The 25,157-nt window shown below is 48.1% G+C and overlaps 2 protein-coding genes across 2 annotated transcripts in view; both read left to right on the forward strand.

Annotated features, from left to right (window-relative positions):
• Positions 1-1,075, forward strand: part of LOC147095691 (uncharacterized) — a 41,295-nt gene extending 40,220 nt beyond the window's left edge. Inside the window, exon 8 of the mRNA XM_085973691.1 lies at positions 640-1,075. Coding sequence (XP_085829817.1) covers positions 640-779 — 140 coding nt within the window. The 3' untranslated portion in view covers positions 780-1,075. The remainder of the gene's footprint in view (positions 1-639) is intronic.
• Positions 1,076-8,873: 7,798 nt separating this feature from the next.
• LOC147095692 (uncharacterized) overlaps positions 8,874-25,157 on the forward strand; it is a 44,853-nt gene continuing 28,569 nt past the window's right edge. Inside the window, exons 1-3 of the mRNA XM_085973692.1 lie at positions 8,874-8,963; positions 11,333-11,462; positions 23,075-24,304. Coding sequence (XP_085829818.1) covers positions 8,874-8,963; positions 11,333-11,462; positions 23,075-24,304 — 1,450 coding nt within the window. The remainder of the gene's footprint in view (positions 8,964-11,332; positions 11,463-23,074; positions 24,305-25,157) is intronic.

Consider the following 25,157-nt stretch of genomic DNA (forward strand, 5'->3'; position numbering starts at 1 on the left):
CGCAGAGTCTGGCTCGTAATGAACCTGCGCCTCCTGCCCGCCATATTGGAGGCTGTTGAGTGCCTGAAATACCAGCGCGGCATGGTTGGATACACAGGCCCCTGCATCTTAATTTCGGGACTCTCGTCCCTTTTAAAATAAAACATTCAGACAAGCATTCTTCACGTTTCTCATTTTCAACCCACACGACTTAAAACATGAACCTTTTTTTAAATTTTATTAATTGGCCTAGTATTTTTCAGGAGTGAATTCTGTATTAGGGATGCAATCACCTCACTCGCCGGTCGGGAATCCCGCAGGATCGGGCGGAACGCCGGTTTTACACCCCGCCCAATATTGCCCGCTGCTGATTTCAGTGGCGATTCAAATTGGGGCGGGACGTAAGACCAGTGTCGCCCCGATCCTGTCAGTTTACTCAATGGGCGGGCTTGGTTTGAAATCGCCCCCCAACACGCAGGAACAGAACTGAAATATCGCTGGTTATCCTCATAGATAATCCGATCTTTAATGGTTCTCAAGCTGGAGACCTATCGCAGCTCCTCTTGCAGAACAGGTCGCCGATCGAGACAACCTGACGGTACAGCAACTCGACCGAAATTGCAATTTAATTTCCGTGTTTTATCTTTTTTTTGGGGGCAGGAGGGCGAGATCCTCGCCGCAGTTCAGAACGGAAGGACGGTGGCTATCATATTTATATCTTCGGTGTTCTTTCGGCTATTTGTCTGAGTCTGCTGGCTGCTTTGATCCTCCAGAGAAAATACTATTTGCAACAGAACTGAGTGATTATTCCGCATCTCAGGAGAGAGAAAAAAGAATTTTTTTTTGCGCCAATGAAACACAAAATGTTCCGTAGTCTTAGCTCTCACAGCCGCGCTATTAACACGTGTGAGTCTCTAAATCTTTCCTGTAAGGCGGAATGCCTCCACTTGAAATTCCGCCAGTCTTTGTCCCCAGGCTAGACCACCAGATTACAAACCGCTGAAGGTCTGTAGCTGGTTCGAATTGTGAAAAGTGAGTCAAGGCGCCAGATCGTGAGCGTGACTTGTAACTTTTTTGTTCCTTTGATGTGCTGTAATCTGTTCCAGTAAAGAAAGGGCTTCTAAAACCACAATAACCTACGATGAACTCGATTCCAGTTTTTTTTTTAAAGTGTTTATATATCGACGACATAAATCTTACAGGAGTTGTAGTCAATGATGAAATTGTCTGATTGTGAAAACAGATGAAATCATTGTTATGATTGTTTTGATCTCGAAACGAATTCCCCGTGTATTCTACTAAACTAAATTAAAGTGTTTATTGCAGCCACGTGATTGCCTTTGCATCCTATTTGCACCACTGTTCACCACCAATTGCAGCCTATAGCCTCAAAAAAACATGTCCCCAGGGAAAGAGTAACGCTCGTTAATTGAGAACCTGTTAGAATCACATCTGTTTACGCCGTTTCTGAAAGAATCGAGGGGCCCTTTTTTGGGGGGCGACATGCCACGGGAGTGATCTTAGCTGTGGTGGCGGGGGGGGGAATGATGCAAAACAGGCACCTGTACTGTCGGGGGATAACGCTGGCTGGAAATAATTTCCCGGAGGCTGAGAGTGAGAACACGCACTTAGGGCTGGATTTTGCCAATGGGGAGCTTTTGGAGGCGGGACTCTCACTTGTCGGGTTTCAGTCCCGCCTCCATCAACTTCTGGCCAGCCCACGCTATTTTCCCTCGGCTTAGCAGGCCAATTAAGGGAAAGCCAGTTACAGAGAACGTCAGCGTATGACGTTTCATCTGTCAAAAATTTTTGAGAGATGAATTGTCATCGTTTGACAGCTCTGTGAAGCTGTCAAACACTGACATTCTCTGTAGTTTGATGAGTTCTTGAATACAAGAACTCATCAAACCTCTTTCTTTTGTAGAAATTAGATGGTTGCTGCATTGGAGAATGCAACGGCCATCTGTCATCTCTACCGTGGAGGTGCGAGACTCTATGCATACCCAACGATTGAAGCCTGCAGGAAGAAACAAAGGTAAGTAAACTTTTTCTAACACCTCAGATACTCACCTCTCCACACTTGCACCCATCACTCACCTCCACAGCACACTTTTGGACCCCACAGTCCCCCGCAGACCCACTATTCACCTCGGTGACTCTGGCGGGTTTCGGAACCTTCGGGAAGCCTGCACTTGTATGGGTAAAATGGGGATAATCCTCTTATCTGCCTGTTAACTACCTGTTAACAGGCAGTTAAGTAGCTGTAATCCCTTCCCACCTCCAAGGAGACGGAACCCGGCGTGGGATGGCTACCCGCCTCCTGGCAAGATGGCATGGAGGTGGGCTGGGGGCGGGATGGTTACCCGCCCCCAAATTCTGCCATTTTCCCGGCATTCCCGCCTCCAAACCCGCCTCCCCAGGGCTGGCAAAATCCAGCCCCAAGATGTAAAAGGCACAATGCTGTGGACATTGGCAATTTGAACTGTAAGCAGAAAATGCTGGAAACACTGCAGGTCGGTCAGCATCTGTGGAGAGAGAAACAGAGGGCTTGAAATTTGTAGTTGGAGGCATCCGACCCGTAAAAATTCTACGCATTTACCTGGTGGCCCAGGAGGTACGGAGACTCGTGATCCTGGGCCTCTCCGCCTCCGCGCGGGCAGAGCCCCACTGTTGAGTCTGTATGTCCCAGTTAGGTTTAGGATCAATCACTGGACACAGACAACAAGAATAACTTTTAACAGGTCTTTACTATTCGAAGGTCAGGGCTGAACTGCCCAGCAAATCCTTGCACAACACTTATATACCGGTGTGGTCACCACCGGTATTACAGTATTACAGTATACAGCAGCCAAGAGAAAGTAGTACATCTCTTAAGGTAGCTCTCTTAAGGTGGAACAGGTTACATACACCACAATCCTCCCTTTTTAGCTTAACAGTTATATCCCCATTTAACATAACATAGTAACATATATATATACAACTTCATGCAAAACAGTTCAAAGATTCAGTCTCTGAGGAGGCCTCCTGATTCGAGTTGGATAACGCCTTTCAGGGGTCTCTGATTCTCGTTGCTGGGGTGACTCATCTAGTTGGTCTCTTATGGATTGGACATCATCATCAGGTACATTCACTTCTGAGGTGGATGCTTCAGGTTCACTAACTTCTTTCACGGTTGTCTCTGCCGTAACCATGGGTTCGACCCTTGTTCTCGATTCTACCAGTTGGTCAGCATGACGCCGTATTACATTTTCACCAATATCTACCGTGTACATCAGGGGTCCTTGTCTGGCCCGAATTGTTCCAGATTGCCATTTCTCGTTTTTATTGTCCCGGGCTAACACTGGTTGTCCTATTTCGAAACTCCGAGTGGTCTTGTTATTTATATGCTGGAACTGTTTGTTTTCAACTTCCCTCCGCACATTTGGTTTTAACAAGTCCAACCTGGACCGCAACCTCCTGTTGTAGAACATCATGGCAGGACTTTGGTTTGTCACTGCATGAGTGGCGTTTCGATATGCCAGTAGAAATTTGTCCACCTTGTGTTGTAGTGGAATCTGATCTTCGCTCATGGCCTTTATTGCTTTTTTAAACGTTTGTACAAATCTCTCGGCCAACCCGTTTGTAGCCGGATGATATGGGGCAGAGGTATAATGTTTCACCCCATTCTTCTTCATGAATCCCTGGAATTCTTCTGACACGAACTGCGGTCCGTTGTCTGAACATATTTGTTCTGGCAATCCATTTCTCGCAAATATCGTTCTTAACACCGCGATCGTCTTTTCCGAGGTAGTGGTAGTCATCTTAATCACTTCTGGCCATTTAGAATGTGCGTCCACCGCAATTAAAAACATGGAGTCCATGAAAGGACCAGCAAAGTCAATATGTACACATTGCCATGGGGTTGAAGGCCATTCCCATGGATGCAGCAGTGCAATCGGAGGTGCATTTTGCACTTTTTGGCACCCTGAGCAGCTTTTCGTCAGCTCCTCTATCTGTTGGTCGATACCCGGCCACCACACATAAGCCCTAGCAAGGCTTTTCATCTTGACTCCCCCCAGATGACCTTCATGCAGTTCCTTTAGAACTCTCTCTCTTAACTTAGGAGGAATAATCACCCTTGTTCCATACATCAATGTTCCTTGACAGACGGACAGCTGTTCTCGTCTTGCTGAGAATGCCGGTAACAGTGGATCACCATGTGCTGGCCATCCCTTCACTGTCACTTCGTAGACCCTGGACAGTGTCGGGTCGTTCCTGGTTTCTCTTTCAATACTTGCATTGGTGACTGGTAAACATTCGATGATGGCCGAGTGAAATAACTCAACAGAGTCAACCGTCGGTGCCTCCTCCTCTGTAGGTAGTGGCAGGCGCGACAGCCCATCAGCATTACCATGCTGCTTTGTACCTTTGAATTCGATCTGATATTGATGTGCCCCTAGGAAAAGGGACCATCTCTGGAGTCTCTGTGCTGTCATCACCGAAACACCCTTCTTAGGGTTAAAAATGGATACCAACGGCTGGTGGTCTGTCAGAAGCGTAAACTTTTGGCCCTGCAGGTAATGATTAAACTTCTTTACTCCCCACACAAGGCTGAGAGCCTCCCTATCTATCTGAGCATAATTGCGCTCAGCGGAGGTCAATGATCTGGATGCGAACGCAACTGGCCTCTCCTGGCCATTTGGCAACTTGTTTGAGAGTACTGCCCCAATACCATATGGAGAAGCATCACAAGCCAAACGAATAGGCAGCGTTGGGTTGAAGTGAGCCAACACTTCCTCTGAGGTGGTCAATGCCTTGCTTTCGCGAAAGGCCCTCTTACAGTCCTCGCTCCACTTCCATGGTACTCCCTTCTGCAAAAGAGCGTTCAGCGGGTGCAGCACCGTGGATAAATTTGGCAGAAACTTATGGTAATAGTTAACCCTAGAAACGACCTCAATTGGGATACATTATCCGGAGCGGGAGCCTTCACAACAGCTTCAATCTTGTCAGGAGACTTATGAAGCCCCTCCTGGTCAATGACATGACCACAGTACGAGATCCGCTTCTGAAAGAATTCACATTTCTGGCGATTAACTCGAAGACCATATTCTTTCAATCTGGTGAGCACCAGTTCCAAGTTTGCAAGGTGTTCCTCGTCATCATCTCCTGTAATCAGAATATCGTCCAGGTAACATTGTGTACCTGGAATTCCCTGTAATACCTGCTCCATGGCCCTCTGCCAAATTGCTGGAGCCGATGCCACTCCAAAAACCAGTCTATTATACCGGTACAAGCCTCTATGCGTGTTGATCGTGAGATACTGGCGTGACTCTTCCTCAACTTCCATCTGTAAGTACGCCTGCGCCAGGTCTATCTTGGTGAAGTGTTTCCCGCCAGACAATGAAGCGAAGATATCCTCAATCCGTGGAAGCGGATACTGCACCGTGTGAAGCACCGGATTAACAGTGATCTTGAAATCACCACAGATGCGAACCTTCCCCAGTTCCCCCGGCTTGTTGCTCGATGAACGCTTCATGACTGGGACAATGGGCGTGGCCCACTCACTCCAGTCTACCTTAGACAGTACTCCTGAACGTTCTAGCCCTTCCAGCTCAGCTTCCACAGCAGGTCGTATTGCAAAAGGTACCGGTCTGGCTTTGAAAAATTTCGGGTTTGCATGTTCTTCAATCTTGATGTTTGCCGTAATTCCTCTCAGTGTTCCCAGTCCTTGTTGGAACACCTCTTTAGCATCGTCCAATATTCTGGACAATCGTTTAGGTTTGACATCTTTTGTACTGGAATCTACCGTTAGTGCTTTTAAGGAATGCCAGTCCATATTTATTTTCCTAATCCACTCCCGTCCCAGTAGTGGTGGACCTCCCTCAGGTAGCACATATAAGTCCATTCCTCAGCTTTCTTTGCCCTTGTGGACCACCTTTACCTCTATCTTCCCGATGGGGTATACTCTTTGCCCCGTGTATGTTTTCAATACAATCTCCGTATCCCGTAGGGGAATATGTGGGAATAACCTTTTGTAATCTTTCTTATTCATGACCGTCAATGCCGATCCAGTGTCCAATTCCATCTTCACTTGGACTCCTGCTATCTGAAGTGTGACCCAAATTGTTTGGAGGTCTGCTTCCTTACCAACATTGTGTACCCTTAGACTACCCAGTTCATTACTGCTGGCGTCTGAATCTGACTTCTGTTCGTTCGAACTGTTCTCTGTCACCTTGTGTACCTTTTTGTACTTTTCCTGCGGTGACTTTTTGTTGCTGGTCTTCTTTCCTGACCGGCATACTTTAGCTATGTGACCAGGCCTGCCACATTTTCTGCATTCCTGATTTTTGAACCAGCACTGGTTCTGATCGTGTATTGTCTTTCCACAACGGTAACATTTTACTGTACTCAAGACCATTTGATTGGTACAGAGTTCCGGTGACCGTAGCTGCATTTCCGCAGTGCCTCTTGCTGCGGCTTCTTGCGATGCTGCAATAGTGACAGCTTTATCAAGCGTAAGATCATTCTCTTCAAGCAGTCGCTTTTGTGTTCCTTCTTTTAACAATCCGCACACAAATTTATCTCTCAGCGCATCTGCTAGCCCTGTCCCAAACTGACAGTACTTCGATAGCTTACGTAGTTCAATTAAAAATTCAGCGTTGCTTTCGTCTTTTAACTGCGTTCTTCTGTAAAATTTAAATCGTTCCGCTATCATCAGCGGCGTGGGGTTTAAATGATTTTTCAGGACAGTAACAATATTCTCGAAGGTCTGATCCGCCGGTTTAATTGGTGATAGAAGGTGCTTCAATAGCCCGTATGTCTTCGCCCCCATTGAGCTTAATAAGGTTAATGCTTTCTCATCATCTGGTACCTTATTTGCTTTACAATAAACTTCCATGCGTTCTACATACATGGTCCAATCTTCGACATCACTATCAAAGGTATTAATGCTCCCATGTTTAGGCATCCTTGCAAGTTTTTTAAATTTTTTAAAATTTTTTTAAATGGCGGCTTCCCACGCTTGTCTTCTTCCCCCGCCTACTAAAATGGTGGCTTCCCGTGCTTGGCGGTCTTTCCCGTGCTCGTCTTCTTCCCCCGCCGACTTCAATGGTGGATTCCCGCGTTTGCCTTCTTCCCCCGCTGGCTGCAATGGCGATTGCCTTGCTGCTGCCGTTCTCACCTCCCCAGCGGTTCTCACTCCCTGACGCTGCTTTGCCTTGCAGCCCCGCTTGCAGGCCGGTCCTTTACACCGGCTGCATTTGAATTCTCCGTGGCTCTCGTGCCTTAAGCTTCTCAACTCCCCGACGCTGTTTTGCCTCGCAGCCCCGCTCACAGCCTGGTCCTGTACACCGGCTGCGTTTGAGTTCTCCGCGGCTCTCGAGCCTTAAGCTGCCCCAGTCGCTGCGCCTCTCGGCCTCGATTGCAGCCCAGCCCTTTCTACCGGCCGTGGTCGAGCTCTCCCCCCTTATTCCTCCGTTTTCCCTCCCCTACTCCACAGTCAACGCGGCCGACTTTCTGCTCGTGTTGCTGATCGGCTTACCCACCACCAAGGTAGAAGGGATGAACACTACCTGTCGCTGATGGAGGGCTTCGTGGTCAGAATTCTTTTTCTTTTTAACCCGGGTTCTCAATGCCTCCCGTGCGATGGTGCTCAGCAGGATGATGAGGGCGGCTGCCTCTTCTCGACGCCCGTTTTGAGGATGAAGCTGCCTTGGATGTAAATTTGCCGCAGGGTAAGATCGGACTCATCGCCACTGTTGAGTCTGTATGTCCCAGTTAGGTTTAAGATCAATCACTGGACACAGACAACAAGAATAACTTTTAACAGGTCTTTACTATACGAAGGTCAGGGCTGAACTGCCCAGCAAATCCTTGCACAACACTTATATACCGGTGTGGTCACCACCGGTATTACAGTATTACAGTATACAGCAGCCAAGAGAAAGTAGTACATCTCTTAAGGTAGTTCTCTTAAGGTGGAACAGGTTACATACACCACACCCACGTATCCCAGGGGCGCAGGCGGTTCGCAAACGCCCCTGGGATCACGTGGGCCGGCCCCACCAAGAAAAGAAGGGAGTAAAAACAGAAAATGTTGGAAATACTCAGCAGGTCAGGCAGCATCTGTAGAGAGAAACAAAGTTAACGTTGCAGGTCGATGACCCTTCATCAGAACTGGGCTATTTGTCTGAGGTGAAGGGTCATCGACCTGAGCCGTGAACTCTGTTTCTCTCTCCACAGATGCTGCCTAACCTGCTGAGTATTTCCAGCATTTTCTGGTTTTATTTCAGATTTCCAGCATCCGCAGTATTTTGCTCAAGAAAAGAAGGGAATCCACATTCATACTTACGGGAGTTGTGTACGTATGAAACTTAAAAAATACACCAACAAATGAAATACATTTTTAAAAATTACATATTTAAAATAAATTAAAATGCCATTTAATTAAATATTTTAAATGAAAATTTAATTTTTGCAAAAAAAAATAACTGGGCTAAAAATAAACTTACCTTATTGGACAGGGTTTTTAATGTATAAATGAGTGATAAAATTTTATTTTTCTATTTTTTAAAACTCTTATGCTGGTTAAAGCAGGCCTTACGCCTGCTTTGACCAGGCGTAAGAATCTCATGGGCATTTAGTGGGTGGAAGTTCAACTCTCCACCCGCCGAGGCCCTTCTCCTGGGGATGCGGAGGATCTGTCAAGGGAATCCTTGACAGATCACAAGTTCCGGGTTTCAGCGCCTGCGTCTCGCGTGCCTAAACCCGAAACTTGTCTGGCCCCTACAGGCGTGTCCACACCTCGTGCGCACCCGTTGGGGGGGGTCGCAAAAAACGGCCCTGTGTTAACGTTTCAGGTCTTTCCTCAGAACTGGAGAATGTTAGACTTGGAGAGCCCTGGTTTGCCGTCTAATATGAGAGGTTCTGGAGAGGCAATCAGCTGCTCTACGGCCCTGCGACTCCAACTAATGGGGTCATCGTTGGATGAAGTAGAACATCCAGCGGTGAGACGATGATGAGAATGGTGACAATGTACTCGCATCGGTTAACCCGGTGGGACAACTCATCGAATTACATCGAGTCCACAGCACAGGAACAGGCCACTGGGCCCAACTTGTCTGTGACGGTGTTTGTGCTCCACACAAGCCTCCTCCCACTCCTCTTTGTCTAACCCTATTAGCACAACTTTCTATTCCTTTCTCCCTCATATGTTTATCCAGCTTCCCCTTAAATGTATCTACACGATTTGCCTCAACCACTCCCTGTGGTAGTGAGTTCCACACTCTCACTCTGGGTAAAGAAGTTCCTCCTGAATTCCCTATTGGATTTATTAGTGACTAGCTTATATTTGTGACCTCTAGTTTTAGACTCCCCCACAAGTGGAAACATTTTCTCCATGACCACTGTTTATAACCTTTTCATAATCTTAAAGACCTCTATCAGGTCACCCATCGACCTCTTTTTTCTAGATAAGGAGACCTAGCCTCTTCAGCCTTTCCTGATAAGTATATCCTCCCAGTTTTAGGATCATCCTTGCAAATCTCACATCTCCCCCCCTCCCCCCCATTCCTTCTAGCGTCTCGTAGCTCCCGCACCTCCACGATGAGCACTAACACCTTCCCCTTCTTCACTCCATTATCCAATGTCCCACAACCCCCATGCCAAGCTGTGATGTCTTTCCACCCACTGCACAGTGAATCAGCCGGGGGTCCCTTACAGGCATGAGCTCATCCCCGCCCGATTTTCCTACATGCGCAGCACCCAGACAATCCAACAGTCCCAGGACCAAGAAAACTGCACCCCAAGATTTCTCTGTCTGCTGATGACATTCTCCATATTATTCTCTTACCTTTCATCTCACGGCTTTGCAGTGTTTGGAGAGTGGATGCCAGCAGATCCTTTCTCGGGGCACAAGCTCCATTGAAGCAAGTCAGAATAGTTGAAGCTTATTCTGCATTTGCCTCTGGTTGTTCAGCAGTATTTCGTCTTGCGAGTTTTTTCCGACACTCCTGCTCTGCCGCATAAGGAGAAATTCGCGGAGCTGTTCTCAGCACTGTCCATGAACAGGTGGAGCAAAAGAATCATTTCCCCTCTTCAGCAGGCTCGGTATTTTTCATAGAATGGTTACAGCATGGAAGAAGGCCATTGGGCCCGGCGAGCCCGTGCCGACTCTCAGCTAGTCCCACTCCCCCGTCCTTTCCCCATAGCCCTGCCAATTTCTTTCCTTCAGATACTTATCCAACTCCCTTTTGAAAGCTGTGATTGAATCTGCCTCCACCACCTCCTCAGGCAGTGCATTCCAGATCCTAACCACTCGCTGCCTAAAAAAGTGTTTCCTCATGTCGCCTTTGGTTCTTTTGCCAATCACCTTAAATCTGGGTCCTCTGGTTCTCGACCCTTCTGCCAATGGGAACAGTTTCTCTCTATCTACTCTGTCCAGACCCCTCATGATTTTGAACACCTCAATCAAATCTCCTCTCAATCTTCTCTGCTCCAAGGAGAACAACCCCAGCTTCTCCAGTCTATCAATGTAACTGAAGTCCCTCATCCCTGGAATCATTCTCGTAAATCTTTTCTGCACCTTCTCTAAGGTCGTCACATCCTTCCTAAAGTGTGGTGCCCAGAATTGGACACAGTACTCCAGTTGGGGCCGAACCAGTGTTTTATAAAGGTTACTCATAATTTCCACACTTTTGTATTCTATACCTCTATTTATGAAGCCCAGGATCCTGTAAGCCTTTTTAACTGCTTTCTCAACCTGCCATGCCACCTTCAATGATTTATGCACATATACCCCCAGGTCTCTCTGTTCATGCACCCCCTTTAGGATTGTACCATTTAGTTTATATGTCCTCTCCTCATTCTTTCTACCAAAATGTATCACTTTACACTTTTCTGAGTTAAATTTCATCTGCCACGTGTCCACCCATTACACCAGCCTGTCTATGTCTTCCTGAAGTCTATCACTCTCCTCCTCACTGTTCACTATACTTCCAAGTTTTGAGTCATCTGCAAATTTTGAAATTGTGCCCTGTGCACCCACGTCCAAGTCATTAATATACATCAAGAAAAGCAGTGGTCCTAGAACCGACCCCTGGGGAACACCACAGTATACCTTCCTCCAGTCTGATAAACAACCATTCACCACTACTCTCTGTTTCCAATCACTTAGCCAATTCCATATTCATGCTGCCACTGTCCCTTTTATTCTATGGGCTTTAACTTTTCTGGCGAGGATGTGGCACTTTGTTGAACACCTTTTGGAAATCCACGAACACCACATCAACTGCATTGCCCTCATCAAAAAACGTGATCAAGTTGGTTAAACATGATTTGCCTTTAACAAATCCGTGCTGGCTTTCCTTAATTATAGGACAGCCCACGCCCGCCCATGCCCATGGTTCTCCGGTTGTTGCTGAAACTGCGTCTTCCTATATCGAGAACAATGCTGTTTGACTTGCGTCACTGGTATGGAATGGAACTTATACACCTGGTGATACCAGGTACTCCGAGAATTAATCCAATCCTTCAAATGAACTTCAGGCTTTGACCTTGTAACTGTCCGGCCGGTACAACCACCAGTGAGAATTCTTACAGGTGTGAGATTGGCAGCCCTGTGGTTATTGCACTTTGTGTCCCTGGAAACCACATTAATCTCAGTGAGTGCCAAGAATCGCTGGCACTGGCAGTCACCGGACAGGCAGAAGATCAGGATTTCACACATTTTCCAACAGCAAGCAAGGCACCATTTAAAATATAAAGCCCCGAACTTGTATCAACCAGAACGAGCTCTGAGTTGAGTGGATAAATCACCACATGACTCAAAGGAACTTCACCTGGGTCGGTGTTTCACAAGAGGGAACCGTTCGAAACAGCTCAGCCTTTCACTCAGATGGAATGAATCACAAACAGTTTCAGATGGGTTGAGCTCATCTACCTGCTCCCCCCCATAGCTGCCGCTTTCAGAAAGAGAGGAAGAAAGAAGGAAAGAAAGAAGGAAAGAGGGAAAAAAGAAAGAACGAGAGAAAGAAAAAAAGAGAAAAAGATAGAAAGAAAGAAGGAAAGAGGGAGAAAGGTAGAAAGAGAGAAAGAAAGAGCAAGAAAGAAAGAAAGATAGAAATAAAGGAGAGAGAAAGAGAGAAAAAGAAAGATAGAAAGAGAGAATGAGAGAAAGAGAGAGAAAGAGCGAGAGAGAGAGAAAGAAAGCAAAAGAAAGAGAAAGAAAGACAGAAAGAAGGAAAGAGGGAAAGAGAGACAGAGAATGATAGAGAAAGAAAGAAAGAAGGAAAGAGGGAAAGAGAGAAAGAAAAAAGGAAAGAGAGAGAAAGCGAGAGAAAGAAAGAAAGAAAGAGAGAGAAAAAGTGAGAGAAAGAGAGAGAGAAAAGAGAGAAAGAAAGAGAAAGAAAGACGGAAAGAAAGAGAGAAGAAAGAAAGACTTGCCTTCATATAGCGCCTTTCACCACCTCGGGACGTCCCAAGTGCATTATAGACATTGAAGCACTTACTGAAGTGTGGTCACTGTTGTAATGTAGGAAACACGGCAGCCAATTTGTGCACAGCAAGCTCCCACAGAGAGCAATGAGATAATGGCCAGATAATCTGTTATTTTAGTGGTGCGGGTTGAGGGAGAAATATTGGCCAGTGAGACCCATCGCATTGACGTTTGACACGTTCTGTGAGCCTGCAGTGAAGCGACTCTGGATTCGGGCGGTCGGTTCCAACCGACCAGAATGTGCGCGGATCTAAAGACACCGATCCCTCAGCACACACGGGGCTCTGCACCGCCAGCCAGTGAACACATTCAGAATTCACGTCATTAAGATTCGATGTAACTGGATAGATTATAATATTAATGTCGTTTGTCCAACCTGTCAGAAACAGATGTTCCTTACAGTGTATTGCTGACTATTTCTGATAGCACGCAGTATAAATAAAGGTTTAATTGGGCTGGATGTTCAGAGGATCAGAGGCACTGGTGGAAATGGATGTTCCTGGGCCCGTGAAGTGTTTGTACATCTTGCTCTTTTACTCGGTGATCGGCTGCAATGGTGAGGACAGATCTCAACTCAATTTACTTTAAATATCTTCTCTGTTCAGTGTTAATAACTATTTTCCTGCCTGAGCTCACGGACTCCCTCCGTCAGGGTTTATTCCTTCTGTCACTGGGGTTGCTGCAGGTTAAGACTTACTAAAACAAAGATGCTGATTCTTCTATTTAAACTGGAGTTGCAGTTAATTATTTTACTGAAATATGCACCAACCGAGATTACCCGGGTAATCTTCTATCATATGTCACAAAGGTGCGGTAGTCGCTTTTTCTTCCTTTGTTCACTCCAGACTCAACTATTCCAATGATCTCCAGGCTGGCCTTCCACCTTCCAGAAACTTAAGATTATCCAAAACTCGGCTGCCCGTATCCTAACTCGCACCAAGTCCCGTTAAACATAGAAACATAGAAGATAGGAGCAGGAGTAGGCCATTCGGCCCTGCAAGCCTGCTCCGCCATTCAATGTGATCATGGCTGATCATCCAAATTCAGTACCCTGTCCCTGCCTTCTCCCCATATCCCTTGATACCTTTAGCCTTAAGAAATATATCCAACTCCTTCTTGAATATATTTAATGAACTGGCCTCCACCGCCCTCTGTGGTAGAGAATTCCACAGGTTCACCACTCTCTGGGTGAAGAAATTCCTCCTCATTTCAGTCCTAAATGGCTTACCCCTTATCCTTAGACTATAACCTCTGGTTCTGGATTCCCCGGCCATCATAAACATCCTTCCTGCATCTAGTCTGTCCAGGCCTGACAGAATTTTATAGGTTTCGATGAGATCCCCTCTCAATCTTCTAAACTCCAGTGAGTATAAGCCCAATCGACACAATCTCTCCTCATACGTCATTCCTGCCATCCCAGGTATCAGCCTGGTGAATCTTCGCTGCACTCCTTCCATGGCAAGAAAGTCCTTCCTCAGGTAAGGTGACCAAAACTGCACACAGTACTCAAGGTGCGGTCTCACCAAGGCCCTGTACAACTGTAGCAAGACATCCTTGTTCCTGTACTCGAACCCTCTTGCTACGAAGGCCAACATACCATTTGCCTTCTTAACCGCCTGCTGCACCTGCATGCTTACCTTCAGCGACTGGTGCACAAGAACACCCAGGTCTCTTTGTACTTCCCCTTCTCCCAATCTATTGCCATTCAAATAATAATCTGCCTTCCTGTTTTTGCCACCAAAGTGGATAACCTCACATTTATCCACATTATAGTGCATTTGCCATGTTTCTGCCCAATCACCCAATCTGTCCAGATCGTACTGGAGTTTCACGACATCCTCCTCACAGCTTACCCTCCCACCCAGCTTTGTGTCGTCTGCAAACTTGGAGATATTACATCCAATTCCCTCGTCCAGATCATTAATATATATTGTGAACAGCTGGGGTCCTAGGACCGATCCTTGCGGTACCCCACTAGTCACTGCCTGCCACTCGGAAAATGACCCGTTTATTCCAACTCTTTGCTTTCTGTCCGCCAACCAGTTCTCTATCCAAGTCAATACCTTGCCCCCAATCCCATGTGCCTTAATTTTGCACGCTAATCTCTTATGCGGGACCTTATCGAAAGCCTTCTGAAAGTCCAAATACACCACATCCACTGGTTCTCCCTTATCTATTTTACCAGTTACATCCTCAAAAAATTCCAGTAGATTAGTCAAGCATGATTTACCTTTTGTAAATCCATGTTGACTTTGTCCGATCCTGTCACTGCTTACCAAGTGCTCTGCTATTACATCTTTTATAATAGATTCTAGCATTTTCCCCACTACCGATGTCAGGCTTACCGGTCTATAATTCCCCGCTTTTTCTCGACCACCTTTTTTGAATAGTGGGGTAACATTAGCTACCCTCCAATCCATGGGTACTGTTCCAGAGTCTATCGAGTTCTGGAAGATGACCAGTAATGCATCTACTATTTCCAGGGCCACTTCCTTAAGTACCCTGGGAAGTTCACCCATCACCCCTACATTGACCTACATTGGCTCTTGGTCCAGCAACGCCTCGATTTTAAAGTTCTCATCCTTGTTTTCAAATCCCTCCATGGCCCTCGCCCCCTCCCTATCACTGTAATCTCCTCCAGCCCCACAAACCCCCGAGAGCTCTGCGCTCCTCCAATTCTGGCCTCTTGCGCATCCCTGATTTCCAACTCTCCACTATTGCCGGCCGTGCCTTCAGCTGTCTAGGCCCTAAGCTCTGGAATTCCCCCCCTAAACCTCTCCCCCTCTCTTTCCTTCTTCAGAATGCTCCTTACAGCCTACATCTGAGACCAAGCTTTTGGTCATCTGCCCTAACATGTCTTTACGTGGCCTGGTGTCAAATTCTGACCAATTACGCTCCTGTGAAGCGCCTTGGGATGTTTTACTACCTTAAAGGCGCTGTATAAATGCAAGTTGTTGTTGTGCCTGCCATGGCAACGTCCAGTTCACAGGCATCGGAACCAGCCACTTGAAGGTGCTCATTTTAACCCACTGGCAGTGACTGTGACAACTGCGAACGAGGTTGTTCCCATGGTTTAATATGTATATTGACAGCACGTTGCCTTGCTTGCTTTACTGCTCTGTGCGAGAAGAAAAATCATGAAGCCTATCAAAGTTCTGCCCACCCAATGTCCTTGCGCTCCAATCTCATGGATCTGGGCGAGGCAGTCAGATGGAAAACCTCTGTTGAATTTGAAGACAAACTCCGCTATCCCATGGGAAATACATTCCTCTGGTCTCTATGCACCATGATATAGTAAATTTGGTCCGTTTGGGTATTTACTGCAAAATTGAAACCTCTTCCCCTCCATCTAACCATCGAACCACAGATGTTTACAGCACAAAGGAGGCCATTCAGCCCTTATGTCAGTGCTGGCTCTTTGTTAGAGCAATCCTAAACTAATCCTACTGCCTTGCTCTCTCTGAGTGGCCTAGTATCTATCTCTGCTACAAATATGTGTCCAATGTTCCCTGAAAAGATGCAATGGTCCCAGTCTCAACCATTCCCTGTGGCCAAACATTCCATGCTCCAACAACCCTCCATGTGAAGACATTTCTCCTAACCTCTTTTCTCTTTCTCTTAGTGATAATGTTATATTGCTGGCTCCCTTTTAACCAACTCCTCAACCAAAGGAAATAATACCTCCCTATTCATTCTATCAAAACTCTTCATAATTAAAAAAAATCTATTAAATCTCCTCTTAGCCTTCTCTGAGATAAGCCAAAGTCTCTCCTCATATCTATAGTTACCCAGCCCTGGGACCATCCTGGTGAATTTACTATTGTGCACCCTCTATGCCTTTGATGTCATTTCTATAATAGGCCACCCAAAACTGCATGCAGTTCTCTAACTGTGACCTAATCAATGTTTTATTCAAATTCATCATTACTTCATTGCACTTGTACTCAATGCCCCTATTCATAAAACCCAAAATTGTATTAGTCTTTTTATGGATTTGCCTAAGTGTATTTACACTTTCAGGTAATTATGTTTTGATCCCTCTAAGTTTCTCTGATCATCTATATACCCTTGAGTATCTTTCCATTGAGTGCCTACTCTTATCTGAGTCAGAAGGTTGTGGGTTCAAGTCACACTCCAGAGACTTGAGCACAAAAATCTAGGCTGACACTCCAGTGCAGTGCTGAGGGAGCGCTGCACTGTCGAAAGTGCCGTCTTTCGGATGAGACGTTAAACCGAGGCCCCATCTGCCCTCTCAGGTGGACTTAAAAGATCCCCATGGCACTATTTTGAAGAAGAGCAGGGGAGTTCTCCCCGGTGTCCTGGGCCAATATTTATCCCTCAACCAACATCACTAGAACAGATGATCTGGTCGTTATCACATTGCTGTTTGTGGGAGCTTGCTGTGCGCAAATTGGCTGCCACAATTCCCACATTACAACAGTGACTACACTTCAATTGTACTTAATTGGCTGTAAAGCGCTTTGGGACAACCAGTAGTCGTGAAAGGCGCTATATAAATGTAAGTCTTTCTTTCTTTCTTTATCCCCTGTTTATCTATGTATTACCTCACATTTATCCACATTGAACTGCATCTACCACCATCCCGCCCATTCCGCTAACCCGTCTATGTCTTCTTACAGTCTTTTACAGTCAGAAAATGTTGACAGTGTTCCCTTTACCCAGTTCTAACTAATCTATATATATATTACTGAGGTCACAAGAGTTTCCGGGGTCAAGTTGGAGGACGCCATATTATTTCCCATGATTCAACTCTCTTTGGAATGTGCTAAAGCCCAAGTTTAGCGCCATTTAGCCGCTTCTTCATTTTTCTTCCTTCAACTCGTTTCCACTCCTAATAATTTCAATCTCAGTGGTCGCTGCAATATTCGATCTCATCTCCACTGAGGTGTCTCAATAAAGAACATAATTTATAATTATTGTTTAAAACACAGCAGTACATTTTGGTAGGAGGAATAAGGAGGCCACATACTCTTTTGGAAAATGAGTGTCTAAATGGAGTAGAGGAGCAGAGCGATCTGGGGGTACAGTTACACAGATCACTAAAAGTAGGGACGCAGGATAATAAGGCTACAAAAAAGAAAACAAAGCAATGGGGTTCATTTCCAGAGGGATAGAATTGAAAAGCAGAGAAGTTATGTTAAACTTATATAGAACCTTGGTTAGACCACACTTGGAGCACCGTGCACAGTTCTGGTCTCAATATACCTTGGTTAGACCACACTTGGAGCACTGTGTACAGTTCCGGTCTCCATATACCTTGGTCAGGCCACACTTGGCGTACTGTGTACAGTTCCGGTCCCCATATAGCTTGGTTAGGCCACACTTGGCGTACTGTGAACAGTTCCGGTCCCCATATACCTTGGTTAGACCACACTTGGAGTACTGTACACAGTTATGGACTCCATGGCCTAGAAATTCAGTTGGCGATAAGTGGGGCGTGAAGCCGCTAGCGCCCGGGCGTGGCGCGATCTGCACCTCTCGCGAACTTGAGTGAAGATTTAGCGGCGGCGCAAAACCGCAACACCCGCTCAGCTGCGCGCGCAGATCCTGATGTAATTTCATGGTGCAACGCCCTTGGTGCGCCCTGAACCGGAACTTCAGTGGCGCCCCCCTTCTTTCCACCTGGCGCTCGCAGCGACTGGTTGAGTGGAATGGTTCCCAGTCGCTGTGGGGGCGCTATTTAAAGGGGACTCTTCCTGCATTCTTTGTGGTAGCCATTTTGGACCACTCCTTCTGTGTGAGAGAGAGATTTGGAAAGAGACAAAGGGAGAGAGCTTTCTGCTTTGACTCAGCGCTCGCACAGGTACTTCTGGCTTCAGGCCAGAGCTTTGCAGTTGGATAAATTTTTCAGTGCCATAGCCTTGAGTGGCCACATATATTGGGGGCTGCAATGGGTGGAAACGTTGGGTTTCTGCATTGCATTGAAAGGGCTCAGAGACGCCGAGAGAGAGTGCAATCATGGCCAGACGGAGAAGGGCCAACAGGCATCGGCACAGGAGGCCTTACCCTCCCAGGGTATACCGCCAGCACTTCTCCTACCTCAACATGTCTGAGGAGCAGTGCATTCGGAGGCTTCGATTCAGAAGGGAGGTGGTCACTGAGATCTGCCACCTGCTTCAGAGAGATCTGCAGCCTCAGCTGAGGAGCAGGACGTCTCTGTCGGTGGCAGTGAAGGTGACAGTGACTCTCAACCTGTAGGCCACCGGCTCCTTCCAATCCGCTACTGGGGACATTGCCAATATCTCCCAGTTCGCGGTGCATTGCTGCATCTGCCAGGTCACGAATGTCCTCTTCAGAAGGAGACGTCAGTACATTTCCTTCCCCATGACCCTGGACAAGCAGCAAGAGCGTGCAATGGGATTTGCAAGAATTGGGATTTCCTTCCCCATGGTGCAGGGTGCCATTGACTGCAAGCATGTGGCTTTGTGGGTGCCTCTAGAGAATGCTGAGGATTACTGCAACTGGAAGGGTACCATTCGCTGAATGTGCAGTTGGTGTGTGACCACAGGCAGCTCATACTAGCTGTCAATGCCCGCTTTCCAGGCAGCAGCCACGACGCCTTCATCCTGCGCCAGATTTCAGTGGCAGATATTTTTGAAGCCCCGGCTCACCCAGGATGCTGGCTTCTTGGGGACAAGGGCTATCCTTTGTGCACCTGGCTGATGACCCCGCTCCGTGCGCCCACCACCTCTGCTGAAGAACGATACAATGACGGCCATCAAGCGACCAGGAACATCATTGAGCACACGATCAGCGTGCTGAAGCAACGGTTCCGCTGTCTGGACCATTCCGGGGGAGCCCTACAGTACTTGCCTGAGCGAGTCTCCCATTTCGTTGTAGTGTGCTGCATGCTGCACAACCTGGCTATCCTCAGGACTCAGCCACTGCCACCAGACATTGGAGCACCACCAGAGGAGGAGGAGGAGGAGGAGCACCAAGATGGGAGGGAGGCACAAAGTGCAAGAGCCGTCCGTCGGCGGCTTATTGCAAGTCGGTTCTAGGCCCCCTCTGAGGGAATGGCTTGTGCCATTGAAAGAACATGGATGGAGCCGCTCCGCAAACCCGGAGGCGGTTAAGGCAACAAATAGTTCAAAGTGGAAACATGCACAATCTGAATAAAGACAATTTTTTATTTAACAAACTCTGGGCCCTTCCCGCATGACAAACAAATACAGAGAAACCCCCCAAAAAACAGTCAGACACATAACTGGCTCTCACAACCTGGAGACAATGAACAAAACAGTTAAACAAAAATGACCATGATCCTCGGCCTTCATGAAAAACAAAAACAACATCCTTGGCCTTCATAAAAAACAAACACAACATCGTCGGCCTTCATAAAAAACAAACACAACATCATCGGCCTTCATAAAAAACAAACACAACATCCTTGGCCTTCATAAAAAATAAACACAACATTTTGCCACACCTCCTACTTTTCGGCCTGCGAGGGTGATTTGTCTCGCTTATGGGATTGGTCCCTTCCCGCCCTGCAGCTCCTCCGCAATGGGACCCCAGTGGCTGCAGCAAGGCTGGGGGAAGGCTGCTGAGGGTCAGATAGTGAGTCGGCAGATGTCCTTGGGGGATGGCCTGGACCAGCTCTGGGCCTGGAGGGCCCGGCTGCTGACTGCTCCAACTCTGCTTGGGCGGCAGCAGTCTGTCCTACGGGTGGTGGCAGCTGCAGTGGAGGAGTGCTGGAATGCTGCCAACCTGACAGAGCACAGGCACTCCCTGGTCGGATGAGACACTGGCACTCGCACGGGCCAGCACTGAAGCATGCGCAGCAATCTGCTGAAGGACAGACTGCTGGGCTGCTGCGGCGCAGTGAGGGCCCCAGTGATTCCTGGCCGATCCAGTGAGGGTGGCAGCAGTTAGTGCTCACGTGGCCCTGATCTGTGTCTGCATCAGACCAGCCAGTGACTGCATGGCACGACTAAGCACTTGGCTGGAAGCCGCATGTGATGCAGCGACGTCCTGCTGACTCCTGGCCTGTGCTGCCCCAAAGTCCTGCAGACTCCTGGCCTGTGATGCAGCAGCTTCCCGCTGACTCCTGGCCTGTGCTGCCTCGAATTCCTGGACACTCCTTGCCAGTGACTCTATGCAGTGAGGCATCCTTGCCACTGCAGCCATGAGCTCAATGTGCCTGCGCTCAGCCTGGGCGCCCATTTTAACAAGGAGCCGCACCTCCTCTGCGCTCACTGTAGCAGGACTGGAGGCCACACTCACCCTCCGGGGAGAAGGCCGCTGAGCTTCCCTACCTCTCCCGCGTTGCTGCAGCCCGCTGGGCCTCGGAACTCCACCCTCCTCAGACCCTTCCCCCCTGCTCCCCTCCAGGGAAGACGTGTCCCCATCATGGCCATGGGCTGCCTCGGCTGAGGGTGGCACTGATGGTCCGGCTTCCTCTTCCTCCTCCTCCCCTTCCAATTCACTCACAGTGCCAGCTTGAGGGCCCGCCTCCTCACCTGGTGAATCAGCATCTGAAAGCAGGGAGGCACAAGATTTGCTTTAGAGTGAAGACAGGGTGGCAGCGAGGGAGGCATGAGTGCTGCTACGCACTGCATTGGTTCGAGAGTGGCAAAGGATGCTGGTGTGAGGCACAAGTGGAAAGAGAGAGATCAAAAAGGTGATGACCTTACCATTGCTGTCCAGAATGGGGTCGGCATCTCCAGTGGCGACGGGACCAATCAGCCAACCTGCTATGATCCGCTCCACTCACTGCTCCAGGTCACTGAGGTCTTTAAGTTCAGCATGGCTTCCCCCGGTCCGTTGCTGCTGCCTCCTATTGTGGGCCAGCTTGCCCTGCAAGAGAAAGGATGGGCTCTGCGTACAGTGTGAAGCCCTGATCTTGCCTGCACTGCCTCCCATGGTGGAATGGCCCTGACAGTGTCAAGCCCTCATCTTGCCTGCACTGCCTCCCATGGTCAAATAGCCCTGACAGTGTCAAGCCCTCATCTTGCCTGCACTGCCTCCCATGGTCGAATAACCCTGACAGTGTCAAGCCCTCATCTTGCCTGCACTGCCTCCCATGGTCAAATAGCCCTGACAGTGTCAAGCCCTCATCTTGCCTGCACTGCCTCCCATGGTCGAATAGCCCTGACAGTGGTGATTGTGCATGTGATTTTCATGAGAGTCCCATAGGTGTTGGATGAGGGCTGGGCATTGGGGCTTTCAGGACCCTTTGGCCATAAAGTGAGGTGCATATGCAGGGATGAAGAGGATACTGGAAAGGGTACTCACCCTGACAACCCGAGTGAGGTCGTTGAACTTCTTTCTACATTGCGTTGGTGTCCTGGGGACCATGCTGCTGGAGGTCACTCTGTGTGCCACCTCCCTCCAAGCTTTTCTATATTCGCTGGGCAGTGGCCTCCTGCCACTGTCAGGAAAGAGGATAGGTCACCTGCACTCCACTGTGCCAACCAGAAGCTTCAGGGCACCCTCACTGAAGCACTGCGCTCGCTCCCTAGCCTCCTCCATGGTCGTGGGCATAGCGTTGTCGAAGCAGGTCTGTCCAGGCCTAGATTCAGGGCTGCAGTGTGCAGGGCGTGGCTGCAAACCAAATCGACCCTCCCCCTTTAAGAGCAGACCGGCGCCAGCGTGTCTGCCTGCAATCGATAACTCGCCGCACCTGCGCTGCGCCCGCCCTCGGTGGTAGCGCCTCGGCTCGCCGGCTTAGTGCCTTATGATAGTCGTGCACCGCCTGCTTGGGGCGATGCAACTCAATTTCGGCGAAGGTGGTGCTAGGTTGCGCCGGGCGCTAAATTTAGCGAACGCCCGGCTGTAGCGCCCCAAACATGGTGATACTGAATTTCTAGGCCCATATACCTTGGTTAGACCACACTTGGAGCACTGTGAACAGTTCCGGTCTCCATATTATAAAAAGGACATAGAAGCACTGGAGAAGGTGCAAAAAAGATTTGCTAGAATGGTAGCAGAACTGAGAGGTTACACCTGTCAGGAAAGATTGAACAGGCTGGGGCTCTTTTCTCTAGAAAAGAGAAGACTGAGGGGTGACCTGATAGAGGTCTTTACCATTATAAAAAGGTTTGATAGGGTAGACGTAGAGAAGATATTTCCACTTGTGGGGGAGACCAGAGCTAGGGGCCATAAATAAGAACATAAGATGTAGGAGCAGGAGTTGGTCATTTGGCCCCTCGAGCCTGCTCCGCCATTCAATAAGATCATGGCTGATCTGATCTTGGCCTCAACTCCACTTCCCTGCCCACTCCCCATAACCCTTGGCTCCCTTACCATTCAAAAATCTGTCTATCTCCACCTTAAATATATTCAATGACCCAGCCTGCACAGCTCTCTGGGGAAGAGAATCCCAAAGAGTCACTAATAAATCCAAAAGGGAATTCAGGAGAAATGTCTTTACCCAGCGAGTAGTTAGAAGGTGGAACTCACCACCACAAGGAGTAGTGGAGGCGAATAACATAGAAGCATTATAGGGGAAGGTAGATAAACACAGGAGGGCCAAAGGGATAGAAGGATATGCTGATAAGGTGAGATGAGGAGGGGTGGGAGGAGGCTCGTGTGGAGCATAAACACCGACCTGTTTCCGTGCTGTAAACACTTGTAATACTTTGTAACTTTGTAACCCAGGTTTTGAACGACCGTCTACTTCTGGAAGAAAGTTCATTGTGGCTTTCCTACAAGACTTCAACAGTGCGCAGCTTGAATTGCATCTCGTCGCCTACGAGAGGCTGGCTGCGGTATCCATCAGAGTTTCGGTGCCACATTGCGATCGATCGGTGGTCGTCGGTGCAAACAGCACCGTGGTGGTGACTCTCGATTCCTCCTTCATGTTGAGATTGGACGAGTTCTCAGAAAAAGCGATCACCGTTACAGCAGACGAAGACATTTCCCTTTATATGCTCATCAACAAAATGTACTTATCGGCTTCACTGTTGGGCTTGCCGGTCACCGAGCTGGGGACGCGCTATTACGTTGTCACTTACGACGGGGCCGGGTCTGACACGAAGCAGTTCGCTGTAGCCAACGGAGACGAGCGTGCGGAGGTCACCGTGACTGTTGCCGGTTCGCTGAGGTTCAATGACACCGAGTACTCCGACGGACAGAGGTTCTCGTTTGCCATGGAGCCAAAGCAGGCTGTTCAATTCCAGAGTTACCAAGACTTAACAGGAACAAGCGTCGTCTCTACAACCCCCGTGGCCGTGTTCACCGGGGGCAGCTGCATTTGGTTTACCGATGACGATGGCGATTGCGGCTACATCGCCGAACAGCTGTACCCGGTGGAGAAGTGGGCCGATTCCTTCGCTATTTTCCCCTTGCTGATCAAAGAGAGGAGCGACATCATCACGATTCTAGCCGCCGAGGGTGGGACGGCTGTGAACATTCACACTGGGGAAGGGAACCGGCAGTTAGTGCTTCCGAAAGGTGCCCACGTTAACGTTACTGTGAGCGGGGGGATGAGGGTGGACTCGTCCAAGCCAGTCCTGGTGACCTACCTGTGCACAGGAGGACGCAACTCAAAGGTCTCCGGTTTCGACCCATATATGCTGAATGTAATCCCGTCCGCCTTTTTCAGCAATGACTATATTTTTGTGACCATGGAATTGTATCACAGCTACATCATGGTCGTTTCCCTTGGGTCCAGTTCTGATGAGATTGCTTTGGATGGACTTCCACTGGCCATGTATCCGTCAGAGAAGACCACCTTCTCACAATTCACTGCCACAAGAGTTTACCTGGGACAAACTGAAGGACGCCATGTTATTTCCCATTATTCGAAGTTCTTTGGGATATACGTCTATGGAATTAGGTATAATGATGCCTACGGATATTCGGTGGGCAGCATACGAGTCAACGCAGGTAAGGTTCGATTCCTTTCCATTTTCACGATTCATACAATATAGTAATAAGATTATTGTCTTAAAGAATCCAAATGTGCAAATATTTTTTGCATGAACACTTTGCGGCAGTGGGATTCAATTCATAACTTGCTTCAGTTTGGCAGCTCTCGAGGCAAAAGGTTGTGGGTTCAAGATCCACTCCAAGACTTGAGCGCACAATTTACTGAGACAATCCAGTGCAAAATCAAGGGGGTGTTGCATTATAAGAACATGAGAAAGAACATAAGAAATAGGAGCAGGAGTAGGCCATTCGGCCCCTCAAGCCTGCTCCGCCATTTAATGAGATCATGGCTGATCTGATCTTGGCCTCAACTCCACTTTCCTGCCCTATCCCCATATCCCTTGATTCCCTTAATATTCAAAAATATATCGATTTCTGTCTTGAATATACTCAACGACTGAGCCTGCACAGCCCTCTGGGGTAGAGAATTCCAAAGATTCACCAGCCTCTGAGTGAAGAAATTTCTCCTCATCTCAGTCCTAAATGGACGACCTCTTATTCTGAGACTGTGACCCCTGGTTCTAGACTCCCCAGCCAGGGGAAACATCCTCCCTGCATCTGCCATGTCAATCCCTGTAAGAATTTTGTATGTTTCAATGAGATCACCTTTCATTCTTCTAAACTCTAGAGAATACAGGCCTAGTCTACTCAATCTCTCCTCGTAGGACAATCCCCCCATCCCAGGAATCAGTCTGGTGACCCTTCATTGCACTCCCTCTATGGCAAGTATATCCTTCCTTAGGTAAGGAGACCAAAACTGTACACAGTACTCCAGGTGTGGTCTCACCAAGGGCCCTATATAATTGTAGTA

Source organism: Somniosus microcephalus, unplaced genomic scaffold, assembly GCF_052327205.1.
Source record: "Somniosus microcephalus isolate GS21.2 unplaced genomic scaffold, FLI_Smic_1.0 unresolved_chr1, whole genome shotgun sequence".
In the NCBI taxonomy this organism is placed as follows: Eukaryota; Metazoa; Chordata; class Chondrichthyes; order Squaliformes; family Somniosidae; genus Somniosus; species Somniosus microcephalus.